Source organism: Thalassophryne amazonica, chromosome 9 (assembly GCF_902500255.1).
Source record: "Thalassophryne amazonica chromosome 9, fThaAma1.1, whole genome shotgun sequence".
Lineage (NCBI taxonomy): Eukaryota > Metazoa > Chordata > Actinopteri > Batrachoidiformes > Batrachoididae > Thalassophryne > Thalassophryne amazonica.
Genome location: NC_047111.1, coordinates 78,106,310 through 78,129,861, shown reverse-complemented (window position 1 = coordinate 78,129,861; position 23,552 = coordinate 78,106,310). Strand labels below are relative to the sequence as shown.

General features: G+C 41.1%; 1 protein-coding gene across 2 annotated transcripts in view; it reads left to right on the top strand.

Moving 5' to 3' along the window:
* LOC117517453 (gamma-aminobutyric acid receptor subunit rho-3-like) overlaps positions 1–8,706 on the top strand; it is a 50,817-nt gene extending 42,111 nt beyond the window's left edge. For both annotated transcript variants that reach the window (XM_034178472.1, XM_034178471.1), the window contains 3 exons: positions 5,260–5,412; positions 8,093–8,286; positions 8,381–8,706. In XM_034178472.1, coding sequence (XP_034034363.1) covers positions 5,260–5,412; positions 8,093–8,286; positions 8,381–8,683 — 650 coding nt within the window. In that variant the 3' untranslated portion in view covers positions 8,684–8,706. The remainder of the gene's footprint in view (positions 1–5,259; positions 5,413–8,092; positions 8,287–8,380) is intronic.
* The last annotated feature ends 14,846 nt before the right edge of the window (positions 8,707–23,552 follow it).

The window sequence follows — 23,552 nt, the reverse complement described above, 5'->3', positions numbered from 1 at the left end:
AGAATGTGCAGGAACCAGGCCGACACGGCAAAAATGGCCATAATCCGGATGCAATCGGGAGGAAAATAGGCATGTAGACTGTGGGTGGATCCCGTCCAGATTGCCTCACCCACACCTGCATGATCGCATCCAAAGCGTATTTAGACAACAGTTAGACGACACAGACTGCCGTCACACGGCCATAAAAAGTGCTGAAGACTGCCCTGGATGGCAAACATGGGACCAGAGTGGGAGCCAGCTTCATGTCCTCCATTTGTACAGGCCCTGGACATCAGAGTACAACCAACGTATGGACCGGAATAAAGCCATATGTGTCAAAGCCCACATTAGTGCTGTCACTCACTCCCATGCAATCACATCTTTGCTCATCCTCTCTTTCCCAGTGCTCTCTGACCTCACAGCAGGAGACTGCACATGCGTGTGCGTGTGGAGAACAGCTGCTGAAATGATGATCACTCAGTGTGCATGTGTGTGTATGTTCATAACGGCTGAACAAGCCGCTATGCGTGTGCGGTGCACAGGGTGCACGTGTGTACCACTGTCAGCCACTGGACACCGTTTGCTACTAAAATTTGCTGGCAGTAGGCCAGGCTTCCCCATGCATGCAACAGTCATCAGACACAGCCATTCCAATTAACTTAATTTTTTTTTTTATTGCCCACTCCAGCATAAGCAACACAATGCAACTCTTTACACTGCGATGTCTGGTTGGATTATCGGTGGGCGGCATGTCACATGGGATTTATTTATGTTGTGGTTGTTTGCAGTACACAGCACAGCCGGATGAGAGGTTTTCACCACAGGTTGTGGTCCCTGGCCCCTGTCCGCCCTGCACTGTGAAATGTTCCTGGGGCCGTGCTGGAGGTGAGATTCATGTTTAATAATGTCGTCATGGGCTGGCAAAAAAGTTCCATGTCATATCTCCTACAGAGTTAGATGGTGATCAAGTATTCTAATCCAATTACATTTTTTCAGCAAATCTGATTGGTTAATCATGTGAGATTTCAGACCATATAATATCGGGGTAACAGTGGCAAAATATTCAACCGTTTCACATTTGGATGTATTACTCCGTGCCCTGACCGGTGTTCTGATGAGATGTCATTCCTGTCGACAGGCCAGCCCTCCACACATGCGCAGTATTGTTGGGACGCAGAACTGTCAATTTATGCAACGAGACACACAATTAGACAAAACACCGGCTGCGTGCGCTGCTACACAGATGTCATAATGGCGCTGTTAGCTGAGAGCGAGAAAGTCGCATACCGACGATGACGCCAAAATGGGTGAATTTAAGCTACCATACGAAAGTATTGATGTGGTTTAAGACACAGAATTACCGTTTCACATTTGATGGATGTGCTGGATTTTCACGTTTGATGGATTACTCTGCGTCCTGGTCGCTGTTGAAGCGACGCTGCCTCACGGTAAGCCTTACCAACCTAATCACCTACAGAAAAATAAACCGTGCAAAAGATGGAATTGGATTAGAATGGGATTAACACCCTTGTGTCGCATTGCACCAGTAAAACTCAATTTGTGACTGTATAACCGGCATGAACGCCCACAAATCATCAGACACAGAAGGGTTATTCCCTAAATAATATGTATATTACAGCGGTGAGATCCATTCAGGTGCGAGCCTCTGACACGTGCAGTGACGCATTAATCCGCATGAGACCGCGGTGGGCCCACCTGCCTGTGGTGTCACAGATATGATGGGCACAATATCTCACATTATTTATGTCACCCATGGGAAGGAATGGAAATGTATCTGTACTGTAAGGTCTATTATGGATATAACAGCCTGTTCAGATTTGCAGCAGCGTGCACTGTGAGACGCATTGGCCAGCAGTTACACACAGTGCTTTTGGTTGGATTGTGCACTGTTCACATCTACTGCACATGATGAATGCCTGCCACATACATGTTATTACATATCAACATTTCCTTTGCCCTCCCTGGCTGGGGTCCAGTGGAGGTGGACATACATGGTGTAGGCAAGACATGCCGGCTTTGCCATGACCGATCCATCTCAGAGCTCAATCAACCGTGATCAGATCATTTCAAATGCTGTTATGATGTTTGTCAGAATATGTAGACTGCGATCAGATGGTGCACAAATTGCACATAGACTGCCATCAGATGGGCGTCCCATCTCGAGGGTGCCACACACTCGGGACAGCCAAGCGAATGGGACCAACTATGTAGACTGCTGTCCATCCATCTTCAGACCGCACCTCAACACTTCCCAACTATGGGTGGATGTGTCATTCTGACACCATTCTGCCTCAATTGGCCTATGTGTGATAGGGGTCGATGCCAGGTGGAATAATACCTGTTGCCTGCTATTTGTGAAAACTGTTCACTGACCAGCATCCACTGATATAATTAACGGAAGGACAAGTCCAAAATGACATGCTTTGCTTGCACCACTGTTTATGATCATGTAAAATCTGCACTCTGTCTGTACAACTATTTTTGTGTTCAATTCAGTTTCATGGTGCTATTAGGCACTATTACACACTCCTGTTGTAGCGTGTATGTGCTTGTTAATCTACTTATGCCTGAGTGTTGTGCTCTTTAAATAAAGAAATACACAGTGCTGACTTTAAAGTGTAGGTGACATGGTATGTAATGTTTTTTTTTAGTATTTATGACTAAAATTAAACAACAGTTTGAAATTTATCCTTTCCTGGTGCGCAGTTTACTGAAGAGAAAATATTCAGATATTGAACTGCGCGCCACTAAAAACTAGGAAACTTCGTGGTGAGTCCCGACATCGGAGAAGAAGGAAGTGATCACAGGGCCGGAACCATTATCTTAATAGCCCCCGGATTAATTTATGGATTTTTACAGGCTATTGACAGCCCCGAGTGGTACGGGTTGGATCTGCACCGTGTTTTCGGTGCCAGAACGGTTATTTCGATGGCAGAATCCTTTTAATTGGCAAGCGCGCACGCACGGTGTCGTGCGGATTCTCCCGTCAACACGGCGGCAAAACTGACTAGTTTCAGATTATTTCATTTTGTTGTTTTGTGGATCATGGGAATTTCATTGCGTGCAGACTGAGACATTATGAGCAGATGAGGGACTGCGAGTCTTTTAACAAGAGGATCCATTCAGAGCAGAGACTTGGACCATCAGCCGGAGAAGCAATGAACGCATTACACCTGTAGCTGACAGTGCCAGTACAGCAGAGACTTGAACCATCAGCCACAGACGCAATGAACAGATTACACCTGGAGTTGACCGTGCCAGTTGCGGATCAGTACAGCAGAGACTCAAACCATCATGGACGTTTCTTCAGCCAGGACAACGATTTAAGTTATTTTCAGATGTTTTCATGAAACGTACAGGTAAGACTATATTATTTAATCCTTGTGTGAATGGTTTTAATATTTAATAATAACGTTACGTTACTAATGTACAGTACATTAACTGTATTCAAGAAGGAAACAATATTTATTTTAAAAATAGATGATATTTTCAGTCCCTTGTGTCATTTTTCAGATTTGAAATGTATGTCGTTTGTCAGAAAAAAAATAATAAATAAAAAATCCACACTTCCTCATCATTTTTTTCTAATGCCACAGATAGTAAAACCAAAGAGCTGACAAAAAAGTATCGCCTCCACCATGCCGAAATTGCCTGCATGATTTATTTATTTTATAATCCCCATTCTGTGTTCTAAACTCTGCCAACTCTACCAACTCCCCCACTGTTGTCAGACTGAAGGTTTTCCTCCTTCTCTCTCATGGTGGTCTAAATAAAGCTCAAAACCATAAGGCTGTGCCCCCCACAGTTTATTCAGACATATGTTCAGACTGGACCTAAAAAAAAAAGCTCCACACTAGAAAAAATTTTTCCAAAAACAGCTCGATCACTGCTGTGTTTACAATTGATTTGGGCTTGAATCAACAGGTGCCCTTCCAGTAATGACGTAGTAACATTATGGCCGCGGCTGAGAGCAGAAATAGAGCACAGGCTTCAGACAGCTTCAGACATCTTTCACCTGTGCACTTATCGACTTTTATTGTTCAGGACTTTTTAAAATATCAACATTTCATCATTTTTAAAGATTATTTGTGCACATTTTTTGGTTTCACCTACAATTTAAAACCAGATTTTTTTTTTTTTTCCTTTGGTGTACAATGCAAATGCTTTCTGGTGTAGGACAATATCCACACAGAAACAGCGCACCAGACCACATTTCATTTTTAGACATATGCGCAATGGGCAAAATTTTTTATTTTATTTATTTATTTATTTTATTTTTTTTTTTGACAGAATTCAGCTTACTATTGTCATCTGGTGGAATCTAAAACTCCAAATCAGAAAAAGTCAGGAAGGTATAGGAAATCAAATGGGGGAAAATGCAATGATTCTTACATTTACTTGAACTATTATTTCATTCCAGACTGTATGAACCAAAGATATTTCATGTTTCATATGCTCAGCTTCATTTCATTTGTTAATATACATCCATTCCTGTAACACATCATAGAAAAGGTTGGGAGACTAAAGCATTTACCATTTTGTAATGTTGCCATTCCTTTATACGGCATAACTGAAATACAAGCGATGAAGCATTTCAGGTGTTATTTTGTCCCATTCTTCCTACAAACACATCTTAAGGTGTGCAACAGTACAAGGTCATCACTGTTGCATTTTCCCTTTCAGAATTCCCCACACATAACTTTGTTGGGGATAGATCAAAAATGCAGACAGGCCAGTGCAGTATCTGTACTCACTGATTCCTTAGCCATGCCTTTATGTGTGCAGAATATGATTTTGTCTTTTTGAAAAATGCATGGATGTCCCAGAAAAGATGTCATCCTGAAGGCAGCACATGTTGCTCTAAAATATGAAATATCTTGGATTCATACTGTCTGCAGTGAAGTAGAGGTCAAAGTAAATGTAAAAAATTGCTGTGGGTGGGGGTTTTTTTTGGGGGGGGGGGTGCATTTTTGGAAAATGGCCAACTTAGTTAGGACTCCTAACTAAGTTGGACATTATTAGGAGGTGTTGTTGAAGTTACATGTAGCTTGAAATTAACTTATTTTCTTTAATTTCCAAAGCTGAGGTCTGGGAGGCACCAAGGCCCCCGCTGTGCAAACCTGTCTCATCTGAATTCAAGGTTCTTGTAGCACTTTTTCAGACAGACGAGTTTCACCACTGTATGCATATTACAACTGCTTTAATTTTCTGCTGCTACCATGTCACACCTCCGTCTGTATCACTTGCATTGTCTTTCAGGATGGTACAATCGACTTTACATAAACTTCATCCTCAGAAGGCACATCTTCTTCTTCATGCTGCAGACGTACTTTCCCACCATGCTGATGGTGATGCTGTCCTGGGTGTCCTTCTGGATCGACAGGAGAGCCGTGCCAGCTCGCGTCTCTTTGGGTGGGATACAGAAACCACATGTACTTTATTCACATATTTGCTACAAATGTTTGCCCATCACTAAATAAGTACAGTACTGACCCGTATACAAGATTCTTAAAAACACTCCTTAAAAATATGGCACCATCATGCAATCACAGAAAAGACTTGTCACACACCTGAAACAACAGGTGGGACTAGCACTCATGAAAGGCATGCATCTGTCTCTGAGTGTCGTCCTCCTTTGATCACTGCACTGGCTACTTTGACGTGTGTAAAGCCTTTGCTGTTGTCACCCTGCAATTTTATTACCTCTGCCAACAAAGTCAGACGGGCGTTATGCTTTCGCCCATGTTTGTTTGTCTGTTTGTAAACAGCTTGAAGCCCACAATTTTTCATATATCATTATGAAATTTTTACAGAGGATTCATACACAGTAAAATCACCAGTGTTAAATTAACACTGACAGTGAATATATGGTCTCACTCTGACCAGAGTAGGACCATATTTATACTGTGTGTTGTCTTTTCAGCTGCCCCCGTCTTGGGATGGGGTAGGACCATATTTACACTAGCAGTGTTAATTTAACACTGTCTGTGTTAGTTTTACACTGGTGATTTTACTGTGTATCCTCATAGGCAAGAACTGATTCAGTTTTCACGGTCAAAGTCAGGAAAAATATTGGAAAATTGGAAAATCCCAGATCCTTTATCACTGAATGAATTTTCAAAAATGCATAACTCTGATAAAAAAGATCAAATTTCTTTCATATTTGTTATGTAGGATGTAGGGCTCCTTCACACATAACGCGAGAGACAGAAACCGGAAGAAACCCAACATGAAATGGGGATCCATAAACCATCCACCTGCTGTTGTGAGGGACCCGCAGTCACACAGGCATGCACGACACATCTGCAATGGTTTCGTGCCAGCTCGTGCATGTGTATGAACAGTGTGAGCAGCTGGAATGTGTTGCACCACATCATGCTGCTGATGTGGAGAAAAATACAATAAAAACCAACTGTATAATTTAAATCACTGGGTTGATATAAATAATATATAAAAAGGGAAACAATACAGAACCCTGCGTTTAAATAGCCCTGGTTAAATAAAAATAAATGCCACTTGCGGGATTCGAACCTGCAATTTACAAAAGTTCAGAATACCAGATGGAAACTTTACCACTGCACTACAATCACTGTCTTATAACAGGAGCATAAAATGCATAAATCAACAAGGAGATGAACTTTTTTTTTAAAGAGAAAAAAGCACTGTAATAACTAAGGGTGTAACAATACATGTGTTTGTATTGAACCGTGGGACGTTCGGTTCGGTACAGGGCTGTGCATGGGTGAGTTCTCGTTGCGTGTGTTTACCGTAATTTCTGGACTATACAGCGCAGCTGAATATTAGCTGCACCCACCAATTTTAAAAGAAAAAAGAAATTGTACATAAATAAGCCACGGTTCTCCACGTTGTAACATGAGATATTTATGCAGAAAGATGTTAGATGTTGAAAGTTTTTAACTTTTAATTAAATATGTACCGTAAATGCTTTTTTCCCTGAAATGTTACACGTAAATATTGACGCGCACGTCATCCAGCACGTGCAAGGTGTCAAGTGCATACTGCTGACATTTGATCACATCTAATTTAGCTTATGAAAAGTTCAACCCAGTCTCACTTTTTTTTTTCGTGCTCCCATGACGAAATGAGTCAAATTTTCGTGACGGAGCTTTTTTGACTCACTATTGCTAACCCTACTCCCACCCCCAAACCTACCCTTAATCATAACCTAATCTTACTCCTTCCCCAAACCCTAACCATACCCCCCCCCCCCCCCATTCACTTTTAATTTTGTGCAGCCATTATGGAATTAATGAGAATGAATTCGTGCTGCTGTGAGCAAAATGAGGCGCTTTTCGTCACAATATCACGAACCAATAGATTAATGTATATTTCATGCTGCTGAAGCATGACTTGCCATGAGACCAGGCTGGAAAAGTCACTTCTAACAGGACTTTGACCTTGAAAATTTTTTCCAAGGTAAATATTTGTGGAATTGGAAACTAGTGTTGGCGGAGGTTTGCGCTCTACACACGTGGTACTCTAGTGTCAGCAATGGATCCATGTTATTTTCACTGCTCAAACCGCATCAGGAGAGATTTATAAAGAGAGCAGCAGCAGCACCACATCATGCCACATTTTACTTCTGCTTTTCTTCAGCAATGGATTTGGAAATACTGAAACATTACTTCCTCTGCATTCTGCAGCCAGACAGTTCTTCATGAGGCTGCATTAACATGGACTTTGCTTGTATTTGTTTCTGACCATCAAACAATGAATGTTTTTTTTAGTACATGTTAGTTTGATAGTCACTTTTATTGTCCCTTCATGGGAATCTTTGAGGAGCTGTGTGGCATTTATTTCTTTGAAAAGTGATTTTACATCATTACTCAAGTGGTAAGCATGTGCATAAAATATCACCTGGGAAAGAAAGTATTTTTCCAAAAACATCTTGAAGGGAAGTCATCAGGGTCTTATATTCAGGCCGATACACTATGTCCCCAGCTAGCTCCAATAATAAAAAAAAAAATCCTCTTGATCTGCTGCTGCCTCTTGTGCAGCATTAGCTCAAGGTTGCACCTTTAATTTGTGCCTGGAGTGAAAGTAATATTGCACTGATTGTTTCTATGTCCAGGCATCACCACAGTTTTGACAATGTCCACCATCATCACTGGTGTCTCGGCGTCCATGCCACAGGTGTCTTACGTTAAAGCTGTGGACATCTACCTGTGGGCTAGCTTCCTCTTCGTTTTTCTGTCTGTCATCGAGTACGCTGCCGTCAACTATTTCACCACCATAGAGGAGATGAAGAAGCTCAAGAGGGCCAAGGTTGCTCACATTGGGATGCAGCATCATTTTTGTTACATTTCGTGGATTATGTGGTTCACTGACCTTAACGTTCCCTCCCGGTCTGTCGCTGTAGATCCCCGCCTCCTACAACCCGGCCGAGGCCATGGCCTTCGATGGCTGCTTCCACGACAATGACATTGACCTGGCTTCTTTTCCAGAGGCTTCCACCCCAAACACAGAGCGGAACACCCAGTCCCGGAACTCCACTGCTGACTCTGCCCCCTCAGAAGGGACCAGGCTGCGCTGCAAGCACCCTTTGAAGCGGAATCTCCGTTTCATCAGGAGCAACAGCTACATGATTGATTCATACTCCAGAGTCATATTTCCCCTGACTTACTTGTTGTTCAACATCATTTACTGGAGTATGTACGCATGAAATGTTTAAACATTTATTTTTCAGCAATACATGTGTCAGCAGGCTGCAATGAGGAAGATATTTGCAATGTATGGACCATAAAGGTGACCATATTGTGCAGAAATGGTTTTGTTACCTTTGGTTGGGGTTTTATAATAAACATCTTCAAAGTCCCACAAATCTACAAATATGCTTGTAGAAACTCAATGCTACTTGAGTAAATGCAGGCCTTATGTGGCTTGTTATGGATTTGTGTGACATATGTCACAGAAGTGCACATGTGGACTCGTGCTTTCTTTGTGAGACACTCCCACTGACTTGGTCTGGTATTCTGTGCGGCACATCCATATATTCTGTTGATGAGAGATGGTGAGATGACTCCCCCTAAGTAGCAGCTTCTTTCCATTTAAAGTGACAGGCACCGAAATAGGTTGTTTCTGTGACACCTAAAAATGGGTGTTTTTACAGATGCATCACTTCTGTATCTACGGGGTATTTTGTCTACAACGTTAACACCTGTTTAACGTTGTAGACAAAAATAACGTTTAACATTCTCGACACCTATATTATACTCAACAAAAATATAAACGCAACACTTTTGGTTTTGCTCCCATTTTGTATGATATGAACTCAAAGATCTAAAACTTTTTCCACATACACAATATCACCATTTCCCTCAAATATTGTTCACAAACCAGTCGAAATCTGTGATAGTGAGCACTTCTCCTTTGCTGAGATAATCCATCCCACCTCACAGGTGTGCCATACCAAGATGCTGATTAGACACCATGATTAGTGCACAGGTGTGCCTTAGACTGTCCACAATAAAAGGCCACTCTGAAAGGTGCAGTTTTGTTTTATTGGGGGGGATACCAGTCAGTATCTGGTGTGACCACCATTTGCCTCATGCAGTGCGACACATCTCCTTCACATCATCCGTGAAGAGAACACCTCTCCAACGTGCCAACGCCAGCGAATGTGAGCATTTGCCCACTCAAGTTGGTTACGACGACGAACTGGAGTCAGGTCGAGACCCCGATGAGGACGACGAGCATGCAGATGAGCTTCCCTGAGACGGTTTCTGACAGTTTGTGTAGAAATTCTTTGGTTATGCAAACCGATTGTTTCAGCAGCTGTTCGAGTGGCTGGTCTCAGACGATCTTGGAGGTGAACATGCTGGATGTGGAGGTCCTGGGCTGGTGTGGTTACACGTGGTCTGCGGTTGTGAGGCTGGTTGGATGTACTGCCAAATTCTCTGAAACGCCTTTGGAGACGGCTTATGGTAGAGAAATGAACATTCAATACACGAGCAACAGCTCTGGTTGACATTCCTGCTGTCAGCATGCCAACTGCACACTCCCTCAAATCTTGCGACATCTGTGGCATTGTGCTGTGTGATAAAACTGCACCTTTCAGAGTGGCCTTTTATTGTGGGCAGTCTAAGGCACACCTGTGCACTAATCATGGTGTCTAATCAGCATCTTGATATGGCGCACCTGTGAGGTGGGATGGATTGTCTCAGCAAAGGAGAAGTGCTCACTATCACAGATTTAGACTGGTTTGTGAACAATATTTAAGAGAAATGGTGATATTGTGTATGTGGAAAAAGATTTAGATCTTTGAGTTTATCTCATACAAAATGGGAGCAAAACCAAAAATGTTGCGTTTATATTTTTGTTGAGTGTAGTTTGCTAAAATCATCAAAAGTAGAGTCCCTTTACATTTGCACAGTGTCACCTGACGTCAGATATATGCATAACCCCCCCCACCCACCCCAATCTGTCACCCTTAACTGGAATAAGCAGGTTCAGAAAATGGATGGATGGATGGATATGATATTAAAGTAGAGGTTGCAGTGATATTCCACCTGAATGCGTTGCTGTTGCATTATTTTTGTGCATGTTTGTGCGTTTTTGACCAGGTGCCTGTTTTATGAGGTAGAACTGCAGAGGAGAGGCTTAACCAAAACATTTTTATGATTTGATTTTACTACTAGATTGGACACATGTTGCATAGTTATTGTACAGCTGTGAAGGTATTATTATTATTATTATTATTATTATTATTATTATTATTATTATTATTATTATTATTAATTGATAAATAAACATATGCTTACAAGGAGATGTATCACTTTGTAAGCGTTCATGCAGTGGAAATGATGCTGAGTGATTTTACTATACTCAACACTAAATTCATATCTGGCAACACAGAGTGTCAAAATGCTGCTGGGTCTGATACTGAGGAATGGCTGTATTCAAAGAGGCCATAACAGGAATATACAGGCTGCAGAGTTGTTGTCAGATAAGCTAGTATTCAATTTACCATGTTCCCTACACTGTGTTGACATGACATGGTTATTTTGGGAATTATGGCAGCAAATAAATTACGTATGCAGCCCCATTGAGGATATTGCCATCAGGAGGTCAAATTTATCACAAGTGTTTGAGATGAAAACGCTGATGGAAAATGTAACGCATGACATCAGAGTCGTGTTCAGGAGACTCACTTGGAAACATGGTGTGTTCAGCTGCACTGGATCAAGAATCACAATCAACCAATGTTTTTTTTTCTCTCTGCAACCTTCAACCTGCTGTCCTCTGTTTCATTTCTCACAATTATTTTTAAAAACTACCCATGCACTTAAGAGGGCTTCATTTCATTCTCATGTTCCACATTTTTGTGATCAAGTTTTTCAGATTTAACCTTTTAAGTGACATCTGGCCTGTGACGCCTGTCATCTGTAGGCTTTGATCTCCTGACCTCTTTCCATACTGGAAAATGTTTGACAGAATTAAATGTTTTGAAGCCTGATGTGTTTGTTGCAGCTTATCTGCTGCCCCCTGCTGGAAAAACAGAGAGACAGACATTTCAGAGGGACAATAAAGTTTATCTTGTTTTATTCTTATTTCATTCTTTCATGAAACGGTGAGGTCATGTGATCGCTTGCTCAAAAATTGATCAGTTAATCTGCACCGAACCTGGTGGAATATTTCAATTTGGACGTTGATCAACATCAGTATCGGGCTCCAAGATCCACATTAACACTTTACAAGATTGAACTTTTTTCCAACATTTCTAAAATTTGATGTTGCATTTTCAGCTGATCACCAGGAGACTTGTTTGAATGGTCATCGTTATAAAGAAGAGGAAAATGTATTATTATGATGCAGATGTGGATTCAACATGTTTTTGTATCGATTATCCACATAATTCTCATTGTGAAATGTAGTCCAGTCAATTTATGGTTTGACCTAAGACTAATTGCAATGTTTTTAAATATGCTTGTTTCTTTTCTAAATGTTGGTCAAATTAACATATTAAAAATATAGAAAACAATATTTGGTGGAACACTTAAATTTGGGGTTACATTTTGGAGGTACTTTTATGGCAATCTTTTAAGTTTTTTTTTTTCAGATTACTGAGTGCGCACAATGGATGAGTGTATATTCTGCAAGAAGCCACTTTCTGATGGTCAGGCAACAGTGACCTTTACTGCTAAGGCTGCAGTGAAATTGAGACAGCAAAGCAGAATATCCATGTTGTTCCTAGTGGCCAGGTTGTGCATGTAAATTGCAGAAGGGAGTATGTCAACCCAAATGCTATTAAGAGCGACCTAAAAGGAAACATTCTGTTAGCCCTGAGACAGAATCTCCCCTATGTGCCCTTTGATCATCTGAGGCGACCTTTAATTACAAAGACAACTGTCTTTTCTGTGGTTGCACAGACATTCATGAAGGCTGAAAACTGGAGTATAAGTTGATTCCAGTGTGAACTCTTGGTTTCCAGGAAAAAAAAAAAAAATCCTTAAGGCCTGTGAGAAGTTCAGTGCCAACTGGTTGATTGAGTCAGAGCACGTGTACTGTATGTGAAGGACCTTCCTGCAGCAGATGCTGTGTATCACAAAAATTGGCAACATCAACTTCAGGACTGGGAAGCACATGGCACATCATGCTACCCCAGAGTTACACAGTACCAAAATGTAAGTGATTGAGTGGCAGGCCAAAGGATCTGGTTAGAGAAGAGGCATTCCTGAAGGTAGCAGACTATCTGGAGGAGAATGACGATGAGCAGATAACAGTAACTGATCTTATTGGGAAAATGGCAGAATACACACAAGATGAGTCTGTTATCTATACAGTTTCAAACTTATGAAAACTGAGTTGAAGAAACACTTTGGAGAGCGCATTATCATTTTAGAGTTGAATGGAAAGCCAAATGTGGTCACCTTCCGTACCAATGTAGCCCAAATTGTTCAGGACTTCCACTGTCATCAGCAAAAGAGTACCCTGAATGAAACAGACCAAATCACTGAAACAGTTGCCACACTTCCAAAGAATGACATCAAAGATGTTAAAATATCCAAAGACACCTACCCTGCTATGACAGTATGTCATCTTCTGATAGAGCGCTAAGAGCTTCTGCTAGGATCCGTTGAAGTTTCTCCGGGTGCTCTTTTCAGGGAAAGATGTTGCTCTAAAACTTGCTTCTATAGCCAGGCAATTATGCAAGCAACACGCCCAAGAGGGCTTCAGTCCCTCTTCAAATTGGGCTGGGTGTCCAGTTGCACCACTATTTCCAGTCAAAGTTCTTGATAAATTCTCTCCATGAACATGGGTTTTGTTGTTTGTATTCAGAGGTTAAAAAGTTTGAAAGAAGTGCAGCAGTAATGCATGGTACAGAGTACAGCGTGGTCTGTTTCTAACACCTACTGTATGTTGGCAACAGGGTCAGACTCTGATGATGATCCTGTGACAGAATAAACTGACCATGTACCAGTTTAATCACAGATGATCTGACGTAATTACAGACGATCAAAGCGGTTTTCCAGTGCAGCCATTCTCCCCGAGATGGATTCCAACGTGTGGTTGACACCCACCGACTGAGCTGACACTGCCCTTCCAATCGAATCAATCGTGGGGCAGCCTGGACGGGCCGATTAATGCCGCCTCCACCTTCTTAATTTTCTGGTAGACCAATGCTGTGGCCGCTCCACACAGCAGAAACCCAGTCACCACAGCTCCAAATAAGTAACATCTTCAACGTCCTCCACAGACAACGTGTACAGGCACATGACTTGCCACCTCCAGCTGTCCATAACCCGCCACATGTGTCCCGGCAGGACAGGTCCGGGTTCCTCCGCTCCCGAGTGTCTTGTGGAAAAAATAGTATCAATTGCGTTCAGAGACCACTAGATCAGATCCATTTTGCCGTTTTCCAGAGGAGCAGGGCTGGCAGCCTCACAGACAAAACACGCTAAGGGAGAGTGGAGGAGATGCGACCGCCCTCAGTCAGAGTCCCAAGCAAATGGGAATCTACATAGATAATAGTTAATAACCAACCAGTAAACTCCAGTTTAAGTCTTAAATTAGCCAGGATACTTGTCTTAGTGGTCAACCAAAAATATGGTGGCCATTTAATTTTTTGTTGCATAATGAGGGAAAGAATGTGAAAATCCAAGGGAGCTTTCAAGTATGATGACTTTTATGCACTTGTTGACTGCATTTTGACCTAAAATCTTGTCATACCTTTAAACATAATTTATATCAATGTAAACTAGACTTCTAGAGGTTTAAAATGAGGGGTTAATTGCTTTTACATTTACATAGATCAAAATATATGTTTTGCCTGCCTTGCTATAGTGATTGTAAAATTCAAGGTTTCCATCATTGACATGGTTGTACTTGACTGCAAATTTGGACTTCTTACCAAATATATTGTTCTATATTTTTAGTGTGTTATTTTCACATATTTTAGGAACAAAATAAAACAGGATGAAAAAAATTGCAATTTGTCCTACCTCAAGCCAATTTTTTTTTCTTTTTTTTTTTTTGTGGGCACCTGTCGGGCTCTGTGTTGAAGAGTCCTGATCACCCCGATCTTGTGTTCAAGCTTGTGTTCAATCCATGAATAGTTTTATAAGTTACTAACAGATCTTTAAAATCAGACCTCAGAGACAGGAAGCCAGTGAAGAGATGTCAAAATCGGTGTAATGTTGTCAAACTTTCTGCTTCTTGTCAAAATTCTGGCAGCAGCATTTTGAATATTTGAAGACTACTACTGGACAGTGGTAAAGCAGAGAATAGGACATTACAGTAATCTAATCTAGAAGATCCAAATGCCTGGATAACAGTCTCTCCATTAGACATTCACAGGATTGTACAAATACTTGCTATGTTACAAAGGTGGAAGGAAGCAGTCCCTGTGATTTCCCTGATGTGTAGGTCAAAAGACAACATGGAATTAAAAATCGCCCCAAGGTTCCTCACTTCGTCAGTGTGATGTATGACACAGGAGTATACAGTAGTGTTCAGAATATAGTAATGCTATGTGACTAAAAAGATTAATCCAGGTTTTGAGTATATTTCTTATTGTTACATGGGAACAAGGTACCAGTAGATTCAGTAGATTCTCACAAATCCAACAAGAAATGAAACTGGCTATTATTTTAAAAAAAAAGTAGAAAGGGGTGTTCACAATAATAGTAGCATCTGCTGTTGACGCTACAAACTCAAAACTAGTAGGTTTAAATTGCTTTTTTAGCAATCCTGTGAATCACCAAACTAGTATTTAGTTGTATAACCACAGTTTTCATTATTTCTTCACATCTGCGAGGATTGCCAGCTTGCCACTCGGCCAAGACGGACGTACTTTTCTCTCTCCCTCCCTCCTTATCTTTCCTGCTCTTCTGTGGCGTGTTGTCTGTGAGGCTGCAGCTTTGCTCTTCTGGAACAACAAAAATGGATCTGTTAAAGTGTCTCTGAACGCAATGACACTATTTTTTCTACAAGACATTCGGGGGTGGAGGACCCGACCTGTCCTGCCGGGACGCATGTGATGGGTTACGTGATGGACTCGTGGAGAGATGGCAGGTCATGTGCCTTTACATGCTTTCTGTGGAGGACATCGAAGATGTGTACAATATTCGGCTTGGTGGTGACCGGCTTTCTGATGTGTGGAGCGGGCACTATGCTGGTTTACCGGAAAATCAAGAAAGTGGGAAGCAGCTTGATTGGTCCTTCCAGGCTGCCCTACATGATTGATTCGATTGGGAAGGCAGTGGCTGCGCAGGTCGGCGGGGGTTAACCGCTGCGTTGGAAAACATTTCGATAGGATTGCAGCCCTGGAAACCCGCTCTGACCGTCTGTGAAGACCACATTCTACATTCTACATTCAGATGCATTGAGAGCCATTCTGTTCTCAGAACTGTGGAATCTTTCAGGTGTCTGCTAATCTGGCTATTCATTGGCTTCCCCAAATACAGCTGCACTTCAAGGTCGCTGTGATAAAACCTCCTCAGAAGATCAACACTTAAGCCTCGCTCCCTGGTCTTCCCCCCTCCCCTCAGTTCTTCCAGCTCTGACGTTGGACTGCTCAGGACTGTTTAGGACTGCTCAGACTGCTCAGGGCTGCCCCTCCCCCCTCCAGGATTGTCGGACAAGGCCGTTGACGGCGCCAACAGGCTGCCTCCGGAGTGTTCTGATAAACTGGACCTTTTCAAATCTCGGTGTCGTCCTGTGTCCTTGTTTTTGTCTGTGTGATTATTGTTTTTCTGTGCTGATGGGGATTTTTTTCCTCATGCTGCTGTGTAATGCAGCGGCTATGAGGGTTTTTTTTTCTCCTTTTCCCTCGTGTTTTGCTTTTCATATATATGTTTATGTACCGGGCCGGCCTATGTGTTTGTGTTGTGTGTGTGTTGTCTGTTATGGGTCGGTGTTGGTTTGCTCAGCCCTGCTGTTGACCAAGGCAGGGATGTACATCTGGAGCTGGTCCCCGGCACCTAATGGCGACTTCTGCTCCTACTGGCAATTAGGATGGGTTAAATGCAGTAGACATATTTAATTGTGCAGGGAACATGTTCTTCTGTGCATATGACAATAAAATTCCCTTGAATCCTTGAATCTTAATTTTGCTGGTTTGGAACCAAGATTTTGCTTGTTAACTAGTGTGCTTGGGGTCATTGTTGTTGAAACACCCATTTCAAGGACATGTTCTCTTCAGCATAAGGTAACATGACCTCTTCAAGTTTTGACATATCCAAACTGATCGATGATACCTGGTATGCGATATATAGGCTCAACACCATAGTAGGAGAAACATGCCCATATCATGATGCTTGCACCACCATGCTTCACTGTCTTCACTGTGAACTGTGGCTTGAATTCAGAGTTTGGGGGTCATCTCACAAACTGTCTGCGGCCCTTGGACCCAAAAGAACAATTTTACTCTCATCAGTCCACAAAATATTCCTCCATTTCTCTTTAGGCCAGTTGATGTTCTTTGGCAAATTGTAACCTCTTCTGCACATGTCTTTTATTTAACAGAGGGACTTTGCGGGGGATTTTTGCAAATAAATTAGCTTCACACAGGCATCTTCTAACTGTCACAGCACTTACAGGTAACTCCAGACTGTCTTTGATCATCCTGGAGCTGATCAATGGGTGAGCCTTTGCCATTCTGGTTATTCTTCTATCCATTTTGATGGTTGTTTTCCGTTTTCTTCCACGCGTCTCTGTTTTTTTTTTTTTTGTTTTTTTTTGTCCATTTTAAAGCCTTGGAGATCATTGTAGATGAACAGCCTATAATTTTTTGGACCTGCATATAAGTTTTCCCCTCTCCAATCAACTTTATAATCAAACTACGCTGTTCTTCTGAACAGTGGCTTGAACGTCCCATTTTCCTCAGGCTTTCAAAGAGAAAAGCACCTGTTTGTTCCACAAAATTGACAAACTCACTGACTGAATGCCACACTACTATTATTGTGAACACCCCCTTTTCTACTTTTTTTTTTGCTAATAGCCCAATTTCAGAGTGTGTATATCATGAATGCTTGGTCTTGTTGGATTTGTGAGAATCTACTGAATCTACTGGTACCTTGTTTCCCATGTAACAATAAGAAATATACTCAAAACCTGGATTAATCTTTTTAGTCACATAGCACACTATTATTCTGAACACTACTGTAAGTTAAACCTTAGCTGGTCAAACTGATGTTGATGCCTCACTGGACCAAGGAGTATCATTTCAGTCTTCTCCACTTTAAAAGTAATTCTCCAGCTAGACATCCAGCTTTTCACTGAAACAAGTCCTCTAAAGTCTTGATGTGTATGAGATTACCAGCAGTTATCGGCATGTACAAGTGAGTATCATCAGCATAGCAGTGAAAAGTAATCCCATAACGTCGCAGTATATGCCCAAGGGGTGCTACATAAAGGGAGAAAAGTAGGGTGCCTAAGACGGGCCCCTGTGAAACCCTGTATTTCATGAAAGCAAGGTTTGAGGTGATGTTAATGTAAAGGACACAATGAGAAAGACTAGTTGGTTAGGCATTATGTCAACCATGCAAGGACATTCCCAGCAATCCCAAAGTAATTCTCCAGCCTATCGAGTAGTATATGATGATCCACCGTATCGAATGCAGCACTAAAATCTAACAGTAATAGAACCATGGTGGTGTCTGAGTCCATTGTAAGCAGATCATTTACCACTTTACTAAAAGCTGTCTCTGTGGAATGGTGTGTTCTAAATGCGGACTGCAGTGATTCAAAGAGATTATTCTCAGTAAGATGGTCCACAAGCGGCTATGAAACCACTTTTTAGAACAAAATGATAGGTTTAATGCCGACCTACAATTTTTCAGTAGACTGGGATCAAGATTAGATTTCTTAAGTATTGATTTAATCACTGTGAATTTAAAACATTTCGGAACAGATCCCAAGGTTAGTGACAGGTTAATGATAATGATTTAATGATTTCCAGTACAGTAGTCCCAAGTGTAGGCCACAGTTTCATTGGTATAGGGTCAAAAAGACAGGTTAGCAGAAGTTACAATTTTTGTTAGCGCACCCAGTGAAAAATATAAAATTCAGTAATTCTAGGTGAGGTGTCAGAGATGGTACACACATCAGTAACAGGGTGCAGTGGTGGGATAAAGTATGCTGGAATATATTTAACCTAATGTCATCTGTTTTCTGTTCAAAGTAATCTAATAAATCTTGAGTGGTAAATGCACAGCGGTTGTCCTTCAGTAAGTGTTGCCACCATGTCAAACAAGAACTTTGAATTATACTTGTTTTTGTTAATCAAATCAGAGTAGTAGGCCAGTTTTGTAGCCAATACTGTGTTCTTATAGTCCAGAATAGCGTCACACAACGCAAGGTGGAATGTGTCTATTTTTTAACTACGCCATTTTCGCTCTAGACCTCTAGAATTGTGCTTGAGGCTACGTAAATTACCACTGAATGAAGGAGAGTAAAGGTGGCTTGACACTTGCACAAATTTGATCCCCACACTGCAATTCTTTGTGCCAATGCATTCCGCTTTGTCCTGCTTGATGACACGCTATATAAAACAAAGCCTGTGCCATATCATTTCGTAGCAGATGACACATTTATTCTCAGAACTTGGCTGATGAAACCATTCTCTCATCGCTCCCAGAATTACAGAGTAATTATCTACAGCCACAGGTTCTCTGTGCTCATTGTGTGGTGGAGAACACATTGAATTCTTGTCTCTGTCTCAAATGTATTTATTTATAATGTACATATTGTAAGGGATTGGTAAAACAGTTGCATTTTCATTCCTTCTTATGAGTTAGACAATTTATCTGTAAAGTTATGTTTATTATACATGTGACACCCTTGCTATAATCTAATTTCAGGTTCAGATGCGCTTAGCGCAATGACATGCAGTGTTTCAAATAGGTTGCGCCATGTTCACGACGAATTCACGCAAGTGGCACGAAACCTATGCTTGTCAGAAATTTGAAGTTTGAATTTGAAGTTTACTCATTGGCACGCAAGATTGCATGTCAGTGGGATCCAATTCATGCAAGTGTCAAGTCCTCTTATGTTTTGGGGGGGACATAGTTTTAGTGTAGGCAGAGCGATCATGTCCAATGTGTCCGTGAGCACTACATTTAAGCTGTCCACAAGACTATCTGCTGCATGGTCATGCTCCAACAGTGATGCCAAGATATCAGGCAGTCTGGATCCAAGTTCAGTTGTAGTTGAGGAATTGATGCATCACCATGATGAAAAATAAGTGTCTTTTCCCAGTGGACAAGGCAAAGAAACCGCAAATGTAAGAAAACACAGATGCAAGAGACACAATGTCAATATTTGAGACAGTAATACCATGAGCTAGGTCTAAATCCAGGGTGTTTCCAATAATGTGAGTCAAACCCTGAATGCACTGCTGGAATCCTAATGCATCTATAATGTCCATGAGTGATTTGCAGAGAGGGTCAGAAGGCTTGTTTACATGAACGCTGAAGTCACCAACAATCAGAATGCTATCTGCACGGGTTGCCAAATTAGAGATAAACTCACCAAATTCATCTACAACATAAGACTTCAGAAGAAACAGTTTAAAGATGTTCAAACATGAATGAAGCTGTTAAGACTACAAACACCCAGAAGTTACCATGCACTAGTAACAATCTTGCAAAGTAGGATGAAATTATTGAACACTTCGAAAATTTGACCCTGATTTCCAATCTGGTACCAACAATGGTTGCAACTACTACATATACCAAGTTTTTTAGAGACTGACAAAGATGGATCAAGAAGTTACTATTATGCTTCAAAACATGCCCTGATTTGCTATTCGGGAATAAATGGGAAGGAAAGGCGCTCTGTGGAATAGCCCCATAAACGGGTGTTGTTCTCAGTGAGGGACGTAACCTGCGTCAGACTTACATTCCATCCACAGGGAGTCATAGACTGTCATCTGCTTGACACAATGGAATCTAAAGATAAGTACTAGCACCAACGGGCCTCAGGGTCTGTGTAGGACTTACTTCTTCTATAGGGAGTGACACACATTTAGTGCCAGCCACCATTCAACAAACTGCACGATGTGTTACTTCCACATTGGTTTCATTTCAATTTAAACTGTTCATAATATGTACACATACTTTTTCTGAGGTTGAGACCAAATTTCACAAAAAGAAAAAGCCAACTAGTCCCCAGTTGGCAGATTAGCAAACATAAGTGCTTTTGGCCCACTTCCTGATGATGATGGTTTGCTTTTGCCGATCTGGAATCTGAGTTCATTATGATGCGTTAAAACATAAATAAAAAAATCTCATAAGGTGATCAACCTAAAATGAGCTCTGCGTTTTTGTGTGGACGCATTCTTCCAGGGTGTCACATTTGCTGACGTTGAATTATCTGTGAAAATGTTTGAGCAGGAAAGCCGGTGTTCTGACGAGATGTCATTCCTGTCGAGGCACCCCCTCCGTGCAACTGCGCATGCACACGCATACGCAGTTCTCTCTGTCCAGAAATTCACACCTTCCCTCTTCCACACCTCCCCCCGGGCGGGTTGACGTGCCTCTCTTTACCGCATTGAACTCCCCGAACGAGTGACCGATGAAAATACAACAGCAAATAATTTCAATTTTAAAAAGTTAAAATTTGCATGTGCACGCTGCATTTACAGCACAATATTGTCGGGGTGTGAAACTGTCGATTTATGCGATGAGACGCACAATTCGACAAGACGGCACATCTTGACAGAACACAGGGCCACTAGTGGTGCAGCTTAGCTAAAATTTCCATAAAAATGTTCATTTTGTGATAAAAGCATGGAATTTGGCACACATATTCTAAATTAACTAATGTTTATTTTCAGATATGGAGCCATCCTGGAGCTGACCTCTAATGAACTACAGGGGTCAATAAAGAATTACACAGGGGTCAAAATTTTAAAATGCTCCAGTCATGTTGAAAGCTATACCAGATTATTTGTCTATCATAATGATTCCAAAAAGGTATAGTTTGGACTATTTATGACTTAATGTTCTGGAGTTATGGGGTAAAAATGGCAAAAATGGTGACAAAGGTCAGTTTCAGTTTGTATAGGGCTCAAAAATTAAAGTTGCTCCAATTTTAGTAAACAATTATGCAAATTATTGGTTGAGTTAATAGCATTTTAAAAAGGAATAGTTTGCACCATCTGTCATGCTTAGTTATCATGTTAGGGGGTAACATATGTCATACGTCTTAGAATCCAATGGGCGTCGACCTTGTTTGACCTTTACTTTGGAGATCAAGCATTCAACACAGTCAAAACTATTCCATTTATTAATCCATTTATTTCAACCAATAATACCTTTTTGGAATCATTAAGATCAGACAAATAATCTGGTATAGTTTTCAACATGATTGGAGCATTTTTAAATTTTGACCCCTGTGTAATTCTTTATTGACCCCTGTAGCTCATTAGAGGTCAGCTCCAGGATGGCTCCATATCTGAAAATAAACACTAGTCAATTTAGACTATGTGTGCCAAATTCCATGCTTTTATCACAAAATGAACAACTGTTTTGCTATGCCGCCCCACTACACTACCTTTCATACCACATAATGCATAACTTCCTCTGACGCAACGCAGCCGTGTTTCCCCGGAAACCTTTGTTTACAGTCACGTCTATCACTCACGGCGTGCTGAGGACACACCCTACGGTGCAACACCGAGCAGATTATGAAAAACACAATCGCTGCCTGTTCAATCAGATTATTGGTTTTCTGGGATGACACCTCACTGCGCCTTCTCTCCTCTGACTTCAGAACAGTGAATGTGTTTCTGATTAGGGAGCGGCCGGCTGCTGTGTGACACTTGTTGAATCTATGTGCATGCGTGAGAGGTCCACCTGCTCAGGTTGGCGTTTTAGGGGCGTGACACGCGTGTCAGATGTGAACTGAACCATGAGGCCAAGTCATTTTTCTCTTGTCACACAGAAGCAAACTCCAAGAAGTGAAAAACAAGGTCTAACTTGTTTTTTGGTAGTTGTGTTTGGATTTTGGGAAAACATGATCTGTGGAGATGTCAGTGAAATCATGAAAGCTTCAGTCATTCCTTCTTGTGGATGTGCTTCTGGGCAAAAATGTGTCAGGTAATTATGATTAGATTTGATTTAAATTAATTTGTTGCAGATTTTTGAAATGGAAGTAAATCGAAATGACTTTTTTCTGTTAATTGTAGATTAGGGGAAACGGGGCACAGTGGATCAGAAATGTTGTTTTGTGGCAGCATAAACACATTATGTATACATTTAGGTCATTCTATTGTGGATTTAATACAGCAAGTTATTGTTTATAAGGCTGTGTTATTTATGTCTCCCCAAGTGTAATTTACAGGTGTTTAAAATTGATTTTTAACATTTTTGATTTGCTGTGCTCCAGACACTAATTCACAGTGAATCAGTGTCCAGACCACAGTGAATCAACTTGGAGCAACTTTAACTTTTGACCCCTGCACAAACTGAAACGGAATATAATGAAAAAACACATGATTAGAAAGATTTCTTCACAATTATTAAATATATGCTGATGCATATACTACAATCTATAATCCAGCAAACCAGCTATGTAATGTGTGAGTGTCTTAGATAGTGATAAAAGTCATTTAGAAAGTATTATAAATACAACTGTCATAATTTCTGTTCAAAAGTGAAGTTGTTTATATACACAAATTATAGAAATAATTCATGGAAAAATAAATGTATAAGCTTCAAGAAGTAATATTTGTCATCCACTTGATACTGGGACTTAGTAAATCACTTTCTAGACTGATTCAGTGTTCCCCAGGTCCATGTGGCACACATGAGTCATGTTATCAAATAGCTGATAGTCTGGAGAAGACATAACACATGCTCATTTTTGGGCCACCTTTCCTCTGTTGTGAGAAATAAACACAAAGACACTGACGTCCACAAAATTTACTTTTGATAGGAAAAACTGACTTCACTTGCCAATTAGTTTTACCCTTAATGCATCCAAAAACAAAACACTAATTTATAAGGGGGATGTCTTTATGCATAAAAATATGACATAATTGCTGCAAATATTTTTGTAGTTTTGCAGATATAGCTACAGATTCACTG